This window comes from Serinus canaria, chromosome 8 (genome assembly GCF_022539315.1).
Source record: "Serinus canaria isolate serCan28SL12 chromosome 8, serCan2020, whole genome shotgun sequence".
Classification (NCBI taxonomy): domain Eukaryota; kingdom Metazoa; phylum Chordata; class Aves; order Passeriformes; family Fringillidae; genus Serinus; species Serinus canaria.
The window spans coordinates 30,391,468-30,412,266 of NC_066322.1; the positions used below are offsets into that span (position 1 = coordinate 30,391,468).

At 56.8% G+C, this 20,799-nt stretch overlaps 3 protein-coding genes across 7 annotated transcripts; 1 reads left to right on the plus strand and 2 right to left on the minus strand.

Moving 5' to 3' along the window:
* Window positions 1-683: 683 nt before the first annotated feature.
* On the minus strand, window positions 684-13,901 carry LOC103824329 (P-selectin-like). 4 transcript variants are annotated; one of them, XM_018924665.3, is made up of 14 exons: window positions 9,179-9,321; window positions 8,628-8,715; window positions 6,032-6,421; window positions 5,827-5,934; window positions 5,537-5,719; window positions 3,370-3,555; window positions 3,049-3,234; window positions 2,732-2,917; window positions 2,430-2,615; window positions 2,087-2,272; window positions 1,837-1,956; window positions 1,419-1,449; window positions 1,164-1,219; window positions 684-989 (listed from the first exon to the last, which is right to left on the minus strand). In XM_018924665.3, the coding sequence occupies exons 1-13, from the start codon at window positions 9,179-9,181 to the stop codon at window positions 1,165-1,167; spliced, it is 1,908 nt and encodes a 635-aa protein (XP_018780210.1). In that variant the 5' UTR covers window positions 9,182-9,321; the 3' UTR covers window positions 684-989; window position 1,164. The 4 variants fall into 4 exon arrangements, with proteins under 4 accessions (XP_018780210.1, XP_018780209.1, XP_050833469.1 ...); XM_018924664.3 differs by having other exon boundaries at window positions 684-1,023; XM_050977512.1 differs by lacking the exons at window positions 684-989; window positions 1,164-1,219; window positions 9,179-9,321 and adding exons at window positions 1,227-1,311; window positions 13,848-13,901.
* On the minus strand, window positions 13,852-15,978 carry LOC108963561 (1-phosphatidylinositol phosphodiesterase-like). Its single transcript, XM_050977513.1, is given in 3 exon segments — window positions 13,852-14,102; window positions 14,105-15,050; window positions 15,301-15,978. Coding segments are annotated over 3 exon segments (1,236 nt in total). The 5' UTR covers window positions 15,460-15,978; the 3' UTR covers window positions 13,852-13,971.
* Window positions 15,979-16,165: 187 nt separating this feature from the next.
* HTATIP2 (HIV-1 Tat interactive protein 2) lies at window positions 16,166-18,658 on the plus strand. 2 transcript variants are annotated; one of them, XM_009099582.3, is made up of 5 exons: window positions 16,166-16,346; window positions 16,423-16,530; window positions 16,612-16,749; window positions 17,509-17,570; window positions 18,153-18,658. In XM_009099582.3, exons 1-5 carry the CDS (start codon window positions 16,185-16,187, stop codon window positions 18,376-18,378), a joined length of 696 nt encoding a protein of 231 aa, XP_009097830.2. In that variant the 5' UTR covers window positions 16,166-16,184; the 3' UTR covers window positions 18,379-18,658. The 2 variants fall into 2 exon arrangements, with proteins under 2 accessions (XP_009097830.2, XP_050833471.1); XM_050977514.1 differs by having other exon boundaries at window positions 17,928-18,291.
* Window positions 18,659-20,799: the final 2,141 nt, after the last annotated feature.

A 20,799-nucleotide genomic window follows, 5' to 3' on the forward strand; every position in this document is an offset into this window, starting at 1 on the left:
CACGGCTGCCGCCGGCGGACACTCGGCGGGCGCGCGGAGGCAGCACGGGCTGGCACGGCCGCTCAGCGTGCTCCGTGCTCCGCAGAGAATCGTAGTTTCAGTTCGGTTGGGAAAGACCTCTGAGATCAGGGAGCCCAGCCCATGACCCAACACCACCTTGTCACCCAGACCATGGCACTGAGGGCCCTGTCCAGTCCTTAAACATCTCCAGGGGCGGTGACTCCACCGCCTCCCAGAGCAGCCCGTTCCGGTGTCCAGCCACCCTTTCTGTGTTGAAATTCCTGTGCATGTCCAACCTCAACCTCCCCTGGCGCAGCTTAGGGCTGGGTCTTCTTGTCCTCTCAAAAATAACCTGGCAGAAGAGGCCAAAACCCACCTGGTTACAATCTCCTTTCAGGCAGTAATAAGGTTACCCCTGAACCTCCTTTTCTCCAGGCCAAACAACTCCAGCTCCCTCAGCCGCTCCTCATCAGGTGTGCTTCACCAGCCTCGTAGCCTTCTCTGGCATGCTCTAGCACTTCAACATCCTTCCTGAACTGAGGGGCCCCAAACCAGCACTCCAGAAGTGGCCTCACCAGTGCCAAGTCCAGGGGAAGAATCACTTCCCTAATTGTGTTGGCCACATTATTTAATGAAAACTCCCCCCCCCCCCCCCCCCCCCCCAGGCACACAGGAGGCATTAGTTAGACTAAGGCGTTTATTCAGCCCCTGCTGACACAAGCTCATTGGCGGAAGCGTGAGTGGAGCAGCTATTGGGGCGTGTCCAAATTCCTGGTGGGGGAATGTCCAAGGGCTGGGTGGCAGGCTGCCCCCAGCTCTTGGCCTCTGGTGGGTCTCCAGCTGCCTGCACTGGCGGCAGCTCCCCTTCCCAGGAGAATGCTGCACATGCAACATGGCGGCAGTGTCCAGGGGCAGCTCTGGTCCAGGCTACAACCACAGGCATGGAGTCCCTCTGTGCTCCGGCAGCAGCTCCTGCTGGGCCTGCAACCCTGGGGGACATGGTGGATTTCAGTGTCAGGCAGGCTGGAAGCACAGGAGAGATAGAGCTGGTGTTACCCACTTCAGTCCCAAGGGGTGTCCCCACCCAGGAGCACCCCAGCCAGGAAGATGGCCACCCAGGTGAGTTTTGAACAGGGTGCTGGGAGGGTCTCTTCCACCCTCACCTCACAGGTTGGCATCATATGCTGAGTTGGTGAAGGTGCCTGGCGCTCCCAGGTCACTGGAAGGCAAACACAAGGATGTCACCTTGGGGAGTGCAGGAGTGTGTGAAGGCCAGGGTTTTGCTGAGCCCTGTCAGCCCCAGAGATGCTCCTGTAAAAAACCAGCCTCACACAGGCAGATCTGGGTGTCAGCAGGATGAATATAGGGCTGTGACAGTCACAGGGCAGAGCCACCCTCCTGCAGAGCACAGCTCTCACCTGGTGGGTTTCAGGAGCTTCCTCTTCTCCTCTGATAACAGTGTTGAAATGTCCATGGACATAAAGCACATAGAAAAGAAATAACCAGATCTGTTTAGTGAAGGTCGCAAGAAGCTGCAGCAGCAGCATCTGAAATTGAGCGGAGTTGAACAGGCATGAGGTGGGGCTGCCTTAACAAGCATTTGCTGCCTTTTTCAGAGTGATGATGTTTATTTGGCTCTGCCCTCCAAACCTGGCTGCTGACATTTTCAGCTGGACCAACTGCCAAGGACCCAAGCAACTCAGCAAATAAAACATGTGAATGGAGGCAGTCACACTGGTACTCTTCTGATCACCCCAGCCTCCCCTGGGACTGTCACTGCCTTGCCTGAGAGCCCCTGACCAAAGCTAGAGTGGGCTGCAGGAAGCATTTCTTTACCTCTGTCACTGAGTCTCTTGGCAAGGAAGGCAATGAGCCCCCCAGAGAGCACAAGACCAGCTACTGCCAGGGCTGCGCCGCTGCTGTAAGCCAGGACTTGCTTTACGAAGGCACCATCCTCTGAAACAAAGCCACAGAGCCACGCGTTAGGAAGGGCACTTTGCAGCCCCTGGGGAGTCCCCCTCCACCATATTCCAGAGGTGCTTGGAACAAAGCTGGAACCTCCACAGTGCTAGAGGAGCTGGGGTACCTGCACAGACAGGGGAATCCCTAGTCCAGTTCCCCGTGGCCTCACACTGAAGCATCTCTGCTCCCATCCGAACAAACCCCTCCTCGCAGGAAAAGATGCATGTGGAGTTGTAGGTGAAGTTCCCATGCACATGAGAGCAGCTCAGCTGGCCTCTGCTGGGGGGGGACAGCACTGGGCAGCTGATGGCTGCAGATAAAGCACAGCAGGAGCATCAAGAGGACAGGATTGATGGCATTGAGATGGGGATATGTGGGCTGGCAAGCCAGGGGATAAACTGACATAGCCCAGGATGCTGGGGAGAGCACTCTGCATCAACAGACATGTGTGAGATCAGAGGATTTACCTTTGCAATGTGTGGGGTCCCCAGTCCAGGTCCCCAGGGCTGTGCACTCACGGCTCTCCGGCCCCATCAGCACAAACCCTGCCTGGCAGGAGAAGGCACACGTGGAGCCAAAGGTGAAGTCCCCATGGAGATGGAAGCAGGCAGCCTGGCCCATCTTGGGGGTGGTCAGTGCTGAGCATTTGATGGCTGCAAGGGTAAAGAGGCACAGCTCAGAAAGGAGCCTGGGATACTACACTGCTAGGGGACATATCATAGTGTCACCCCATGGCCAGTGACACCCTGAGCTGTGGCAGCAGCTCTACCTTCACAGCGTGGGGCATCCCCTGTCCAGGTCCCTGTGGCTGTGCACTTGCGACTGTCTGACCCCATCAGCACAAACCCTGTCTGGCAGGAGAAGGCACACGTGGAGCCAAAGGTGAAGTCCCCATGGAGGTGGGAGCAGTTCAGCTCTCCCTTTTCTGGAGCTCTCAGCACTGGACAGGTGATGGCTGCAAGGACAGAGAAACATTTTCAAGGGTACTACAGGGCTAGACTGTTGAAAGAACAGGACCAAGAGGGTCCTCTAGCAAACATCCCTTGCTCAACACAAGGCCTGTGAGACCTTGAGCAGCAGCAATACCTTCACAGTGTGGTGTGTCCCCAGTCCAAGTCCCCAAGGCTGTGCACTCATGGCTCTGCAGCCCCACCAAGGCAAATCCTGTCTGGCAGGAAAAGGCACACACAGATCCATAGGCGAAGTTGCCAAGGAGGTGGGAGCAGTTCAGCTCTCCCTTTTCTGGCGCACTGAGCACTGGACAGGCAATGGCTGCAGAGTGAAGAGGTACACATCAAGCAGCAGCTTGAGAAATGGGAGACTAAAATTCTGGGACCAAGGGGCTGGGGAACACCACATGTGTTACCCCAAGGCTAGTGACAGCTGGCACTCCAGCAGCAGCTCTACCTTCACAGTGTGGGGCATCCTCTGTCCATGTCCCTGTGGCTGTGCACTCACGCCTCTCTGGCCCCATCAGCACAAACCCTTTCTGGCAGGAGAAGGCACATGTGGAGCCAAAGGTGAAGTCCCCATGGAGGTGGGAGCAGTTCAGCTCTCCCTTTTCTGGAGCACTGAGCACCGGGCAGGTGACGGCTGCAATGAGATGGCAAAGCTCAGAGATGGGATAGGTGAGGTTAAATTTAATAATTCAGGCTGAATCCAAATCAAATCTTACCCACACTTACCTCTTTAAAACTGTAGTTGGTGCAATGATTATTCTGCCCTACAAGTGATTTCCTCTGGGGGACAGAGTTGCTGCTCAGCCAGAGCCCTGTTTATCCCTTTCACTACCCTGGGCCAAAGCCCCTGGAAGGACCACAGCTGCTGCAGTCCCATTCATCTCCCTCCCTTTACTGGAGCAGAGACCAGCCTCTGTCCTTGTCACAGTGGCAGGAGGATGGCTTTGGGACTGTAAAGCACTGCAATGGCTAAAGAGGCTGTGTACCAGCCTCCTCTGCTTGTCCCCAGGGTGTATTTTGCTGCATGCCAGAGCAATACCCAAGGTTTTCTGGGGTGAATGGCTCTGCTGCCAAAGGTCAGTGCAAGCAGGGCATTACCACCACCCAGCCCAGCTGAGACAGACTTCATTCACTGCATCTTCTGCTTTCAAACTGACACCAAGCACTTTCCTGGGGAGACATTTAATTTTGTAGCTATTTTACAGGCAATTCTGGTTTCCCAGTACCCAGAGGTGCCTGTTGGTGAACGTGCTGTGTGGGTGGGAACAGCTGACCCAGCCCCTCTGGGGGCCAGCCAGCAATGGGCACACAATGGCTGCAGGTGGGCATGGGGCAGAGTCTGAGGCAGGACAGGCAGCCTTGCCCCTCACAGTCCTTGCTGCACCACTAGCCTTGCTTGCAGTCTTGCTCCGCTCATTTCTGGAGTAAGCCCAGCTGGCAATGCTTGCTAACACCATTTTGTTATCAGCACAGGTGACCAACTGACTCATCTGATTGTTTGCAATAAAACAAAAATCAATCATATTACAGCCAGCAGGAAAAAAACAACAAGCTGGGAAAGCAAGCCCTTGGGAGCCTAAAAAGCCTGGAGCACACAGGCTCAGCCCAGCTTGTTTGTGGGGATTTTTGCAAAATTGGGAGCTATCTCCTGCCCCTGTCCCTGCTGGGGATACTGGTTACAGAACGGTAGCATCACATCTCCATTCCTGTTCCCCTTAGCTGCAGACAGTTTTGCTGGTCTCAGCTACCTAAGGTCCAGGGCTGAACCACAGGCCCAGCCAGCACAGGCAGCAGCAGCAGCAGCAGGCTTCTTTTAAAAAGAATATATATACAAAGATGCTTCCCACTCCCATTCCTTCCCAGTCCCAGATGTGTCCCATGTCTGCTTGACTCACCCCATCCTTGTGCAAGGCTGCAGGTGTACCACACAGCAGCACAGGAAAGGTGGAGCAAGACTCTTGCACCCCCAAAAAAGCCTGGCAGTTCTCTGGGATGCCTAGTGCCTGGCTGCAAACCCTCAAGCCACTGACAGGAAGACTTTCTCTGCCCCTGCAGAATAACATACCACAGCTTTCTCTCCTTTCTGGTTTCCTGTCACACTCTGTCCCACCAAGCTTATATCTAATCTCATTTCATGAGTCTTTCTCCCTGTTCAAGGTGGCCCACCCCTGCCAGGATACACCCTTCCCCTGGCTGTGGGACAGCAGCCCCTCTTTTCTCTTTCCCAAGATGGCAAATGCCTTCCCAACGCAGATCAGGGTGGGCTAGGGGAGAGCGACACTGCCGCAGAGTTGACAGCGGAGCCAGGACACCATCCTGACCCCACACTTGGTGCACACAGGGTGCTGATATCTGAGTGGGATTCAGGGCAGCAAACATGGGCACAGGGACAGCCAGGCATAACAGAGCCTCACAGCTCACACCTGCTCTGCCCATTGCAGAGCAATTCCCATTCCTCCTCAGGGAATCCCACCCTGCGGTGCAGCACCAGGAGATGCTTCCACAATAGTAAGGGCGCAGTAACACTTGTCTGAACAGCATTGGGCACACGGGGCTGGTTCCCTCAAAGCATCAATGCTGCATCCCTGAGACCCCCAGCCCCTGTCAGGCCCTACCTGTGCAGGTGGGGATGTTTGCTGACCACTCCTGGGAAGGCAGACACCGCAGCATGTCCGCCCCTTGCCGCTCAAACCCCTCAGGGCACCTGAACTCACAGGTGGAGTTGTAGCTGAAGTCTCTGTAGGGATGACTGCAGTTCACGAGCACTCCCTTCGGCTCCGGCTTGGCACACTGCACAACTGGGAGAGACAAGGTGCCACAGCCCATCAGGAGCACCGGAACCCTGCTTTGATGCCAGGGTTTGGTCTCTCCAGGAGGGAAGGAGGGGTGGGGTTGGATGTCTCACCATCCGTGCACTCAGGGCCATGGAAGCCAGGGTAGCACTTGCAGCGGTAGCTCCCAATGGTCTCCACACACTCACCATGCTGGCTGCACAGGAAGGGCTGGCAGGAGGCTGCACACACAGGGGACGGTCATCAGGAGCTGCTGACCACCCTGCCGAGGTCCCCAGCCCACCCAATCCAGCTCTGGTCCGCAGTCCCCCTGCTCACCCCGATAGCACAGCGCCTTCTTCTTCCGGTTGCAGGGCTCATCGTTCCACTTGCCAGCCTGCTGTGGCCGCTGGATGTAGATCTCCACGCAGTCCTGGTTGGAGCGGCGGTTGTTGGGCTCCCCCAGTGCCCAGTTCTCTGCCTCCTTGGACAGCGCCTTCCCAGTGCCCACCCAGGTCCAGATGCCACCCAGCTTGCGTAAGCCAATCCAGTAGTAGCGCCCATGGAAGGGCAGACTCTTGTTGAGGTACTCGATCTCCTGCTGGTTCTGGATGGCCACCAGGTCAGTAAAGAAGGTCTGGCAGAAATTCCTGGCCTGCTCCCATGTGTAGTCCCCTTGGTCACTGTAGTGGTAGGTCCAGGCACCCACCTGCACCCACAGCACCATGCCTGTGAAAGAGGATGAGGTCTGGGATTGATGCAGAAAGGATGGGAACTGGATCAGGGGTGGGATCCCTTGGGGCATGAGGGTGGGCTAAGCCTGGCATCATGGCCAAGGGATGCCAGGGACGGGCTCGGTGAAAGGATTGGATGAAGGGGTGAGTGTGGATGAGAATGGGACTCCATGGGTACACAAAGACGTGACAGAAGGAGCTGAGGACAGAGGGGAATGGCACAGGGATGAGGAAGTGGAGGTGACAGGGTGAAGGCTGAGATAGGGCAGCATGGGATGAGGCAGGCAGAGCACAGGACAGAGAAGAGCCCCAAGCAGTGATGCCAACCCTCCTCCAACATAAGGATTGAAAGCTCAGCCCCATGCCCCTGTTCCCCTGCCCACAAAAGCTTCCCAAAGAGGAAAGTCCCACTTTAAGATGGTTCCATAAACACAGTTCCTTCCTTGAGTGCGGGTGTGTATACTTCAGTTTTCTTGCTTTACCCTGCTACATGAGAGGCAGATTGGAGCAAGGCAGAGCAGCCAATATGCCCTCGCCCCCAAAAGCATTTGGACCCCAACCTGCTCATCTGAGACAGAGATGGTCTAGAGTCTTGTAAAACTCAGTGTTGCAAAACAAGGTCTTTCAAAAACAAGCTCATATTATGATCATACCCAGCAGGCAGGGCAAAGCCAGAAAGTAACTGGAACCCACACCCAGAAGTGAAGGGCACTTTGCTGAAACCCTGCTCTTATTTACAGCATTTCACACCACAACTTTATGCAATCAAAAGGTTTTAGCCACAGAAAGAAGCTTCCTCCATTCTCCCCAGGAGCAGCTATCTCCACAGCTGCAGAAAGTGATGTGGGGATATCATATCTCCATCTGTGCAGAAAGGGAGATGAGGATCAATGTTTTCTCCAAACAACCAGCCTAGCTTACGCTGTATCTCAGGAGAGCATTTTATCAAGTTGCAGTTGTGCAAAGATCCAGGCATTGCAGATTAGATGCAAATACACATCTTCTAAAGTCTAATTAGGGCTGCACTTTGGTCCATTGTTATACATTTTTGTAAGTAATTTCCCATAATTTGTCTGGTTTTTCTTGTGAGAGAGCAAACTATTTTCTTTGTTCAACAGAACTGAAGCTGGAGAAAATGTGGTTCCCTCTTTACCTTTTGGGAATTTGGGGCTGCAGGACAGGAACTCAGGGCACCTTCTGGGAGCCTGCCCCGTCCTCAGCTCCCACCAACCTCCTCCTGGCCCCTGCTGCTCTCCAGCACGGCTCAGTTGCCTGCTACCCTCACACAGCCCATCCCCAAACTGAGAAGACCAAAGTTTGACACCTGCTCCGTGTCTGTCCTCCGCATGCCCTCCTACCTCCTTCCTCCAGCTCCACCAGTTACACCCTCTCCATGGCACAGCTCATCTCCCCAGTGTTGTGCTCCCTCTCCCTGCCCCACCTGGTACTGAACCCCCAAATGAGTGCTGTTTTCCTGTGGTTTGACCCCTTGGTTCCTGTGGCAGCCTTGATACCTCTTCCCAGGGTGGTGTTCAGCACCCTCCACAGTTGAGGTGCCTTTGCCTTTTTGTTTTCTCTCAGAGCCAAATCTCAGCCTCCTCCTGACACTGCACTTACCTCACTTCTGTTCCTTAGCTCAGTCACTAAGGTTCTTAGGAAGATAATTCGGCCTACAGAGCATTTCCAGGGACAGAGCAGGCACCAGTAAGTTTTGCTCTGTGCAATGCCAGCATGTGAAGGAAATACCCTACAGGCAGCAAAACCAAGTTAGTATCTGTACTCCTGATGTCAAGTAGCAGCTCTAATTCTGTGTGATGTTGCCCCAGCTGTGCTATGAACCTGTGACTCCATCCGTGCCCAACTCCCCAGCACAAGCATGGGTGTGGCAGTGGGTACAGCTCCCCTGCCTTTCCCCGGTTCGCAGTACAGTTCACAGTACCAGCTGCCAGGCTGCATTTGGGGAACCAAACATCCTGCAGGGACCTCAGCCATGGCCTGGCCCTTCCTGGGGGAGCACAGTCCACCTGGAGGGAGCTGGCACAAGGAGGGGCAGCCCCCTCCCAGCCCAGAAGGATCCAGCCCTGGGGATGGGCTGATAAGCCCCCAAAATAACAATGCTACTTTTCTCCAGTTTCTCAGACCTGCAGACTCCTGGCAGCAGGGTCATACTGGGCTTACTGAGTGGGTGGTGTGTGGCTTACCCCATGTGATGGCAGTGATGCCCAGGTAGGTTCCAGGAGAGCCCAGAGTCCTTTTCCTCCCAGCAGATTGCAGTCCCACAGCAGTGCCCTGACAGGGAGGGAGACATGAACGTGCACATCCCAAGAGGTTCACACATGCAACCACACCACTGCCAGGCAGTCCTGGCTCACACAAGGGCGGTCACTCATGGCACGGGCACGCAGGCACACACGGTGCTCCCGGCCAGGTACGGCTCTGCTGCAGGAAGGGCTCCTTGCAGCAAGGCACTTGGGGGGAGCATTTCACTCCTGGGGAGCCCCTAAGTCCTGTGCCCCCCGAGCCCCTTCCTGCCTAGCCAGGGCTGCCATCTACCTCTGCAGTCGCTGTGCCGTGTGTGCATGGCAGTGTCCCGTGAGCCTGGGGTCGCTCGGGCAGAGTGTCCCCAGGGCAGCCTACGCGTGTCCCACAGCCCCTGTGATTCCTGTCAGTGCCTGCCCACAGCCCTGCCCTCCCCTAATCCCCTTGTCTAGGCAGACCCTCAGTCATGCCCAAGGAAAGGAGCAGGACTTACCATGTTGGTGCCGCGGCTGCACCGTGCCCCGCCCGCGGCAGCTGTCCCTCGGGGGGCAGTGCTGCTCACGCTTCCTCCGAGCGTGCAGAACTTCGCTCCCTGCCCCCGGCCTCTTCCCGTCCCATCCCAGCCCCGCTGCCAGCCCACATCCTGCCCCACACCCCCGCCTCCCCCGCCACGGGGCTCTCTAGCCCCAAGAAACCCTTCTCTGAGCCCGGGGCTGGAGGCAAACAGTGGGGTCAGCACTAGCCACGGTCCTCATGGACCTAGCTTGGCAGCAGCCCTATGTCATGGGAACTGGCTGCATCCCTACTGCCATGGGGACATGGCAGCCACAAGAGATGACCCACAACGAGCCAGGCTTGCCCAAGCACCCCAGAAGAAGAAGAAGGGCCCCCTGAAAAGTGTTTAGCCCCATTCCATGATGCCCAGAGCACCGAGACCTCTCTAACCCACTGTGTCCATGTGGCAGCACCTACACTGGTGGAGGACAGAAGAGGCTTAGGTGTGATGAGGTCCCTTGTGGGCTGAGTGGAAGAGTGGCTCACAACCTCCCAACTCTGTGCCAGACACTCTCCACGCATGCAGGCGTTTTGCTCTGGCTGTGAATCTTCATATACCATTTATAAACAGTTACTTAAACAATGTATTTTTCTGTCATTGCCTTTAAGTCTTTATGAGAACTGTCCAGGAATATGCCAGAGGAACTTCCCCCTGACTTATTAACATCGTTTAGGAGCTTCCACCAGTGTTTCAAGAACATGTCTAATTGCATCCGCCGCCCTTGGATTATTATAATCATTTTAAGTCTTTTCTTACCCTGTCCTGCTTGTAAGTAGAATTGCCTTGGCCAGGTTTTCTGCAGAAATTACTCTGCTCACTTCCAGCTAAAGCCAAACAAGACCCATGCAGGTCACATGTATTTTCCAGTTCCAAAGAAATTGACGCTGCTCCACCAGGACATTCTAGACAAAAGGAGGAACCCATTCCACAAGAGCCATAACCCAGTACAATTACTTTATCGTTGGCCAACATAAATGAACCTTGTTTCCTGTCACTGGACATTTTCCTTAAAAAATGTTTTAATGCAGTTGTCTCTTTCTATGGAATTGCTGAGTCTTGCATACCCAGTAATTCAGGAACACTTGCTTTCTAGCAGCTCCTCTGCCAAGGGTGATCTCTCTGCCTGCCTGGCTGCTCCTTCCCTGTCATTGGAAGGGAACAAGCAGGCAGGCAGGCAGAGAGGCTGAGGGGCAGCTGCTGGAGAGAAGACCAGCACCAAGCGCTGAGGGTCACCTGGGCAGGGTGGGAGCTGCCTCTCCTGCTGGTGAGACACTGCTGGGACTCAGAGGGATGTTCATGGGTACACAGCCCCAGGGCAGAGCAGGCTGTGCCCCTGCCAGTTTCACTTCTGCTGGAACCCAAGCAGAAGTGGTAGGGCAGAACGGTAGAAAAAAAAAATACTCCCACCTTTATTTTTGTAACTACAAATAGTTGTTGGTATTGCTTTAAAAATGGAATCAAGGTGTCTGAGATGCAGAGGCTGTTGCTGCTGCAAAGACAGAACATGACCTAGTTCGAGCTCTGTTCAGAAGCAGGTGCCCCATGCCTGGGTTCAGAGAAAGGGTCCTACTTGGCAGGATGGATACTTGGCAGGTTGGAAGCTTGCTTTTCAGGTAGTGGAAAAAGGTACACAAGGTAGAAGGGAGAGAAGACCCGAATCAGTTCAGCTGGGAGCTGGTTAATCACCAGGAGCCCTTTCACATCTCAGGTTATTTTCAAGGGTGGCTTCCCTGGAAGGGATTCAGGGTGCTGCAGGGCACATGCTCCCGCTGGACTCCTCCTGCTCTGCTCACCGAGGAAGGGCCTGGGCAGTGTGGAGATTTCCCAGGTGTCAGGATGGTGCATCCTGTCCCCCCAGCCATCCCTCTGAGGACACAAGGCAAGCTGCAAGCTAGGGCTGCTCAGCGTGGGCTCAAGGGAGCAGGTACAAAGACACTTTCCTATGTCACCTCCGCCCTATCCCTCTGGACCCAGGCACTGGAATGGAGAAGCGTCTCCTTTGCTGTGCCCCAGTGCTGAGCAGCCCTCGGGGCGATGCTATCAGCGCCGTAGAGCCGTGCCGCAGGCTCTGCCCCCAGGGAAGGGGCACGGCCGCGCGTTGTTTGGGGCAGAGGCTTCCACCCCAGGCCGGCACAGCTTGTTCCCCTCCTTGTGCAATGTCTCCGAAAACCGCAGAGGAACCGAGTCACCCGACACTGCCGGGCCGGCTCGGCTGTTGCCCGCGATACAGCGGGCACCTTCCTGGGAGCCCGGGGAGGGCTCAACAGCCCACCGGGGGTACCCGATCCCGCCCCGCCAGGCCTGTGGGGTGCTACCGGCGAGGACACACACGCCTGGGTGGAGCCCCGCTGCTGCCATCCCTCCGTTCCTCCCAGGGGACACGGGCGGCTCTCCCTGAGACTTTAGAGGCATCTCCTGATCGCAGGCAGGAGATTCCCTTCCACCACAGGTCCTCAGGAAGTGCTTGACCCAAAGGGTGTCCCTGAGCTGCAGAGTGCCTTTGGGCAAGTCTGCCAGCGCACTGCTCCAGCAGCCGGAGCCTCCTCCTCCACCCTTTTATCAACTGCTGCCCCGCCTCAAGCAGCTCCTGATAAAATCTTTCTCACAATTTGAAAGCGTTTGGACACCGGGAGACGCATTAAGCGTGCTACCCTGGCTTGGAGGGACTGAGATGATTAGCCGGGCCCCAGAGGTCCAGGGGCAGGTACCCCGTACCCCTCACCCACAGGGGCAGCCCTGGCTGTGGAATATAGGGGTAGTTTGGGGCAAATAGCTCCTGCCCACCCTATCCAGACCCTCTCAGAGATGTTTCTTTGACCTCAGCTGTAGGACAGTTCTCTGCCTCCTGCCTTTCACTGCAAAGCTGGTGCTGAAGAGCCTTTTCACTGGGCATCACTGTCACACGGGTACCCCTGCCTGTGCTGCCTGCCGGCTCCCTGGCAGCAGCCACACGTGCATGGCACAGATAAAGGTTTGCCAAACAGGATGACTGGGGCATAGATAACACCGACATTATCTCACTGCTTGAGTGATGGGGAGTAAACAAGTGACTGCCCACCCGGGGAATCCCAGGCGGCACCTCTGCCCTGCCAGAGAGCTGGGGCACAGGGTGGGCACAAGCTGCTGGGGTGCAGCTGCAGGGATGTGCCACATCCAGCGGCAGCCCTGAGTGACAGCCAAACCACTCAGCCTACAGCTCCTAGGAACTGTGATTGCTCTGCTTCTGCCCTGCCTGGCTCTCCATGACACTGTGCACCCTTGGAACGCTGAGACAAGACACTGACTCACCTGACTCTGCCCCAGTAGAACCCAAACTCCTGACAGCCACACTGGCTTGGTGCAGAGGCAGCCCAGGCACAGGAGGCACTGGTAGCCAGTGAGTCAGGCCACCCTCACCCTGAACACCACCAGTGCTTTTGTAGCACATCTGGTTTAATGCAGAGATTTCAACCTTCTCCCATCTCACATAGCAAACCCAGAGCTAGATTCCTCTGCCTGTTACCTCTGTCACCCACTGTGAACTATTGCCTGTTCCCCTCCCTGGGCAGCAGATGAATAGTCTCAGCACAAAGAGCCGTGTCTCTAGCCAGGGTCAGCCCCTGCACAGCCAAAGACATCCTCTCCTTGGGCCAGGAAATCCTGTGCATCTCCTCCAGCTGTACCCAGCTGTGCAACTTGAGGACATTCTTCACCTTCTGGCAGGCTAGGGCTGAGCTTTCCTCTTCTAAAAGTTCCTCTCTCTTTTTCACCTCCCTGCTTCAGGACACAGCCTGTCTGGATCAGCTGCTGCCAGTGATGCAGCAGACACCCTCCTGGGTGATGATTTCTCCCCTTGGAATTTGGTTACCTTTCTGCTCAAAGGAGTTATTGTGTTGTTTATTTGGATTAGTGTTTTATTATCTGCAGGTAGCACAGGCACCGGCACAACATGTTTTGAGGTCTTTTTTATGCCTCAACCACCTCGCTTTTGTAGATCTACAAAGTGCCCTGTCTGCAGTGCCCCAGCTGTTGCAAACTGCTGGGCTCTGCCCAGTGCAGCATCCCTTGGTGTGTGACCCCAGGGACAGGGTAGCCCTGTCTGAGTCGCTGCTTCTGTAGCCATCCAGTGCTCCATGCACAGGGTGGGTGGCCCTTGCTGAAGCTGGCTCTTCCTAAGAGTCCTGACTTCTGGGGCAAGCCCCTGCAAGAAAGAAACAGAAGCTAAAACACTGAGAGGAGGGCTGTTCCTAGACACTTGTTGCCACCTTTAAAATTAATTCTTACTCCTGTGACCTCTTGCAGCTCTGCTTTAAGAGCAAGATGGTCACAGACAACAATTTAACAGCGCTTCATCCATGGGCAGAAGGCTACAAGCTCCTTCACATCTAAGCAGCAAAAGCAAAAGGTCTTTTCTCCACTTTTCTGACAGGAAATGGCAAGGCAACATCGGCAGTGCTTTCCTAGCTTCTTTTTATTTTTATTTACCGTTAAGGAAAAGGACTATTTTGCAGAGAGGTATCTTGGGAGGACTCACTGGCTCGACAGGAGGTGAGGCAGGATGTTCTACCCCCACCCACCCCTGCTGCCCAGTGGACTCAGATGGCCCAGCCCCGTACCGGCACCGTACCTGACTTCTCAGGGCAGGGTGCAGCTCCCCGGGCTGCCCGGCTCCGGCCGCAGCCGGCCTCCTCTGCTGTCTCTGCGACTGTCACACCATCGTCACACGAAGGCTTCCCGGTGCTCTGCAAGACCTAGAAAGCCGCTTTTGCCCTCCAGGCCCTGAGGCCCTTGGGCAGAGGCGCGGGGCCGGGAGCAGTGTCAGTGTCTTCCCCGAGGGACAGCGGAGCGGGCAGCGCGCGAGGCTGTGCGGGCTGCGCCGTCCGTGCCGTCTGCCGTGGCGGCGGCGGGACCGTACCGGGGGGGTGCCGGGGGCCGCTGTGCAGTGTCCATTGGCCCGCGGGCAGTTGCTCTCCACGATGAGCCGGAGAAGGCCTGCGCCAGGGAAGTCCATGATGACCACCCCCCAGCGCACGGGCTGCCCGCCCCGGCGCCGCAGGTGCTGGCAGCAGCGGGGATTCACAAAGCGGGCCACCTCCTCTGGGCAGGTGAAGAGCCCATTGCCGGAGCAGAAGGTGAGGTACATCGTGCTGGGGTCTCCGCCGGCCGCCTTCTCCAGGTGCTGCCGCACCCGGGCCCACTTGCGCTCCAGTGACAGCACGTTCCAGGCGTCGCTGATGCTCAGCTGCTCGTAGGGGATGCCCAGCACCTCCCGCGCCAGCGCCTCCAGCACTACTATCTTCCCGCGCACCTGGCCCAGCGTTGGCACCTCCTCCCGGCACCACACGCAGCCCTGTCCCTCTTCCAGCAGGCAGCGGTGCAGCTGTGCAGCGAAGCCGGGCCGGGAGAAGATGGGCAGCTCCTCCTTGATGCGCATAAGCACGGCCTCGCCGGGGTGGGCGCGGAGGAAGTGCAGGGTGCGGCGCAGGACGCCGCGCAGGCTGGCCCGCTGGAAGGTGCAGAGGTGGTAGATGCGGAGCTCACCCCGCGACAGCTTGCAGCGCACATCCAGGAAGCGGATGCCGGCCGCCAGCTGGGCCTCCAGGCCCCAGCTCTGGCACCGCAGGCGCCGGCCACCGAACAGGCTGAGGGAGTCGTGCGTGCCAGGGATTGAGAGGCGGGAGAGGGGCAGGGCGTCAGGGAGCTCCGCCATCCAGTCAGGGCAGCAGGCTGCCGGCTGGGGCACACAGTCGAAGGCAGCGCTGCGCCGGGACCATGTCTCCATGCCACCGGGAGAGCGGGCACCCCGGCACCTGGCTGCCCACCCAGAGCTCTGCCGTGGAGGAGAAGCAGACCATGAGCGGTGGGAGCATGGTCCCCATGCATCCCGATCCCACTCTCCCCAGTGGCATCCCCACCGTACCATGAAACCCTAGAACACATCACACCCTATAACCACACACGCCCCATATATTTTGCTGCCTGTACTTCTGTCACACTGTACCGTTCCCCTGCCACTCTCAAGCACCGATTCCAGTACCCCAGAGCCCTAGTACGCCCCAGCCTCCCCCTCATTCACGCACCTGGGTTTGCCTGTGGCTGTGGAGCAGAGCCCAATGAGCTGGGCACGGCCGTGGGTGCCGGCGGCACACTGGCAGGTGGAGCGGGATGCCAGCCATTAACCCGGTGACTGTCATGACGCGCGTCCTGCCTCGCAAACGGCACGTGCACCTGGGATTCATCCTCAGCCCTCGGCCAAGGAGCGCACTTGACAGACACACCAGGCTGGAAAACCACCTGGCTGATCCCGACAGCAGCCATTCAGGCCTCTGCACCTCCCTCCCCAGGAATCAGGACAAACGGGATCGTGGTGCCGCGGGGCCCTTTGATGCTGCCCACGGGAGTGGCTGTGCAGAGCCGCAGGGTGTCGGCATGCCTGCTCCAGAGCTATGTCCCAGTGGGACCCGGACCGCCTCGGTGACGATTGGCGTCGCCCCTATCAGAGGGACAAAGCACAGAAGGCGTCCAGAGCGGGGTTCTGCGCTTGCCAGCACATCCCAAGACCTGCTCAGCGAGAGTTCCTAAGGAAGTGGACTTCATCTCCTTGCTCTTCAGACATCAGGGACTGCTTCACAGTGGAGTCACTGCAAGGCTGCCAGGCGGAAAGCGACCCACCTCCTGCCCAGGGGACAGAGCTGCCGAGCACCCCGGCCGGCAGCACGTGCTGAACCCAGCGGGGTTTGAAGAGGAGCCGCTGGACAGGTCACAGACCCCTCCGAGCATCCCTCCAGCTCAGCGGCCGGGCTGAGCGGGGGTCCTTGGGCTGCCCCCGCCCCGACAGCCCCGCCCTGGCCCTGGCAACGGCCCTGCGTCGCGTCAGCCCACCCGCGGCTCCCCGGGCACGGAGCGCCCGTCCGCGCAGCCGCTCCCGCCCCGCCCCGCCCCAGCCCCGCCCGCTGCTCTCGGCATGGCGGCGGCGGGCGGCGGCGGCCGGAGCTGCTTCGTGCTGGGCGCCTCAGGGGAGACGGGCCGGGTGCTGCTGCGGAAGCTGCTGGACCGGCGGGCCTTCGCCCGGATCACGCTGATCGGGCGGCGCCGGCTGAGCCTGGGCGAGGCGGAGGCGGCAGTGGTGCGCGGGCCGGGGACAGCGCTGGCCGTGGTGGCGGGGACCGGGCCGGCGGCGCTGACCCTCGGCCTCCCCGCAGGAGCAGGCGGTGGTGGACTTCGAGCGGCTGGGCGAGCACGCCGCTGCCTTCCAAGGACACGACGTGGGCTTCTGCTGCCTGGGCACTACCAGGGCCAGGGCTGGCGCAGTGAGTGGGGACCCCCGAGGGTCCCGCTTGTCCCCTCCCCTGCCCGCTCCCCGCCCCGCTGACCCTCCCGTGTCCCCGCAGGATGGCTTTGTCCGTGTGGATCGGGACTACGTGGCGCAGGCAGCAGAGCTGGCGAGGGCAGGGGGCTGCAAGCACTTTGTCCTGCAGTCCTCCCGGGGGGCAAACGCACAGAGCCGCTTCCTCTACCTCCGCGTGAAGGTGAGTGGGCTGCTGGGGTGGGCTCCTGATGCCCGTGCAGGAGTCGCGGGATGCTCGGGAAGCAAGCAAGAGCTGAGGTTTAGAGATGCAAATGGCTCTGGGGGTCCTCCTGCCACTGCGGGACAAGGGAAGTGGCTGGCTGGACAGCTATGCAACTGGCTTCTTATAAAGCAGCACAACACCTGCATGCAGTGTCTGCCTCCCTCCTCAAACTCCAGAAACATCTGCTGGGGTCTCCAGCCCAACAACAGTTCCCCAGCCTTTAGCTGGGATAGCTTAACAGCTATGTGTGGAGGCTCAGGGCTGTGGCCAGGTGAGACATGAACTATCTCGTGATGGAAAGCCTGCAGGCTCCCCAGGGAGGACCACACCCGTCGCAAAAGATTTTTTCTCCATGTGTTGCGTGCTGCAGCTCCCGACACCTGCTGGACTCAGAGCTGCCTGGCAGTGTCTTGTGCCGCCTGGATCCATCCCCAGGCTGGATGCTGAGTCCAGATGCTCTCCGGAGCAGCCTGTTGCAGTTTAGCCCGATGGTTGCAAGGGCACACTGCTGACCTGTGGTCCGTGTCCACCACGGGCCCTTGGCCTGGCTGCCTGGCCTGGAGAGCTCATCCCTGCCTGGCCTGTTCCAGCCTCACGTTGGTGTTAGCGCCATCTTGCCCTTGGCTCAGCAGCCCTTTCCTGCCTGTTCATGGGGTGGCAGGGATGGTGCTTGCAGTCATCCTTGTCTCCTTTTGTCCTGCCTGGCTGCTCTGACAGGGAGAAGTGGAAAACCTGGTCCAGGCTGTTGGTTTTGATCACTGTACCATTCTCCGTCCAGCGTGAGTAGTGGTGGAGGAGGGACGGCACAAGCTGGAGGGTTGCCAGGGCAGCAGGGAGATGCTTCACTGGGGGATGGAGGAAGAGACGGGATACATAAGGGCAGGGCTGGGAAGGGAAGTGGAGAATGCCAGCAGCTGCAAATGCAGCTCATGGATGAGCAGACTGCTTCCTGGTGCTGCAGGGAGCAAGCTCTGCAGTTTCCTATGGGCCATCCCACTGCTAGTGCCATGTGCCATGCGCCATTGCAAGGGCAGGAGCCTTGGGCTGAAAGCATGGGTTGAGGCACATAGGTGAGAGCTTAGCTCCAGATGGACCTTGACCTTATGCAGAGGGAACACTCACCTGTGTCCTTTCAGGTGTACTGTGCTCTTGCTACCTAGGAGAAGTGGAATTCTGCTTTCATCAGCACAGTGGGGAAAGGAGTTTAGTGACCAAGGGCTCAGCTCTGTCACGTTCCATGACCCTGCCAAAGCCCCAAAGCCCGTGTCAGTTTAGGGAGCTTATCTGGGCCAGGATGCAGCTGGAGACCTCAGTCTCTAGCTTTCACCCTGGATCGTTTCATGCTGACCCTTGCTCTGCAGGGTGCTGCTGTGCAAGCGCCAGGAGTCCCGGCCCATGGAGTGGATAGCCCAGCAGTTCTTGGGCACTGTGGCTCTGCTGTTCCCCACTGCTTACTCAGTGCCTGTTGAAATGGTGGCCAGGGCTATGGTGGCCTGCGCACTACAGCCGGGGAAAGGGAGGGTAAAGGTGCTGGAGAATGGGGCCATCCATGAGCTGGGAAAGGCAGTGCCACAGCAGGGCACATAGAGTAGCAGGGACGACAGGCAGGAGCTTGGTTTACTCTTCAGTTGCTCTCTGGGCTGAGGATGAACACACACATGGGAGAGGTGTGGGGTGCTTGCATGGCCAGCGTGAAGCCAGAGGTACATCCACTTCTTTGCACTTTGGCTGATTCTGTCAAGGGATCAAAAATGCAGGTGCTGGCTGCTGGTTGGGAATAAACAATGTGCTCTGCTGCCTGGATCCATATTACGAGTATGGGTAAAGATGAATGTAATCCAGGCCTTGAATAAAACCCTGTGACCGATCTGGTTGTGCAGCTTTGTGTTGAAATAACTGTCTGTCACCCCCACGCCAGTAACCCAGCCTCAGGCTCATGTGCTCAGATCATGTCTCTTCAGGGAATACTCACAGGCAGGTGACAGGCACAGGAAGGCAGAGACGAGGCACAGCTCAGCTGCCTGTGTGGAGGCTGCACTTGACAGAGCACATGGTGGCACCAGTGCTGCTTGGATAGCAGAGCTTCTGGATGCTCAGCAGCAGCTGCTGAGGCGCCAGGGGTAGTGGCTCTGCCTGCAGGAGGTCTATGCAGACACTCCTGGCCTCATCTGCTCAGGGTGCAGAGCTCCAGGGATGCTGCTGTTCACACCTGGCCTGCCACTTGGTACCTGTAGTCACAAAAGCACCATGCAAATACTTGCAAATGTTCATCCCTCTGGGCTTTCCTTGCAGGCACAAAAGAGCCTGAGCCCAGCCCCGTTTTCCTGGGAGTGATCTGCATGTGCAAAAGTTGAGGTCAGCCCTGTGCACACCTTGTAGGGGGCTTGCTGCTGCCCAGGTGCCAGAAGGGGAGCAGGCACGAGGAGGAGCCAGGCAGTGTCCCAGGCCCCGGCTGTTCTCAGGCCTCGTGCTCGGGGTCGAGGAACTCGGTGGCTCCTCACAGGGGATGCAGAACAGACGTGACTCCCAAGTTCCCTGCTGGCCGGAGGCCCAGTGTTCCGGGTAACACTGCTTTCCAGGATTCTCTCTGACCTCACCCACGGCTCCTGTGTTAGTGACTTGGATATGGTAAATAGTGGGAGCCTAGATCTCATCTCCTCCTTCTGCACAAGCATTTTCATCGTTGGCTTGGGCTTCAGGAAGTTGGTGGAGGCAGTGAGATGGTGTGGTCCTGCACCTAGACAACTCCTCAGCCACATGAGGGGCTCAGTTCAAAGGGACCACGGAGCCACAGCTACTGATAAAGACTGTCCCAGTGAGAGCAAAACAACACCTTTAGAATAGTATTTAATGTACAAAGGGAAATGAGAGGTAGGCTGGTCAGCATCACGCAAGTATGAGGAGCACAAAGGCTAGTCACCTGCAAAGCTGGGTTACACAGGCATGGTGCACTCAATGCTCAAGGAGATTTTTTTTAAAAGGGCGTGTGCTTATACAAAGGAGTGGAAATGAACACCTGAAGTGGTAAGACCTTAAAAGAAGTGAAAATTGAGAGGAAAAAAAAAAGAATTCAAGCTCTGGAAAGTTACAGGTGAAAAGCAAGCCACAGAAGATGTGAGAAAGCATCCTAAAGGCATAAACATGAATTATGACTATGTGAAAAGCAGAAAGTTCCCCAGGGAGGCTCAAGGACAGGATGTGATCAGGCTCTATAAGAAGGAATGAGCCATCACCGAAAGCCTCACTGAGTTACTTGCAGTGCCATTTGCTGTTAGGAAGCTCACACTACCATTGTTCCTTAGGGGACACACATTTGCATTACTGTCCCAAAGCATGCATGGAAAAAAATATTTTTAACACCATTTTTAGAACATGTGGTTAAAAGTCTGCCAGAAGGAGCACTCAGATGAATGTCCAAATACTCTCCTGGGTGAGAATTGCAGCGATCCCTTTACCAAAAGGTCAACATTGTTAAATATGATGCTAGGTCTTAAAAAGTTCCAGTGGGAACCAGGAAACAGCAAAGCAGCTAGGCTGCCTTCTATAAAAGGCACGTTGCTAGAAAGGAAAATAAAGTCTGGAAATAACAGGGCCAAGGATAAATAGGGTGTAATGGAGATTCCACGTGGCTTTTGAGGGGGCAGTTGCAAGGCACAAGCCTGGAGCCCTCTTGGAGGAAACCAGCCATTGTGTACACAAGACAATCTGCTCCTCAGAGTGCACTCAGATCTCCAAAAAGCTCTCCCAGAAAGGCTCTTAAAGAATTTAGGCTATCGTGGGAAGACGAGGAAGGTCTGTGTAGTTTCTTATTGGAAATATTTTTTTAGCACTCCAAAGTCTTGAAACACACAAAACAAACATTTCTTGCTGGACAAAAGTCTGTGGAAAACACACGCTATATCTGTGTAACCCTTGTTTCTGCTCAGTGCTAAGTTTCTTTTTCAGTGTTTCAGATAAATCTCTGTTAGAATGCTCCAATCCCAGGGCACAGTATAGCTTCCTTATCAC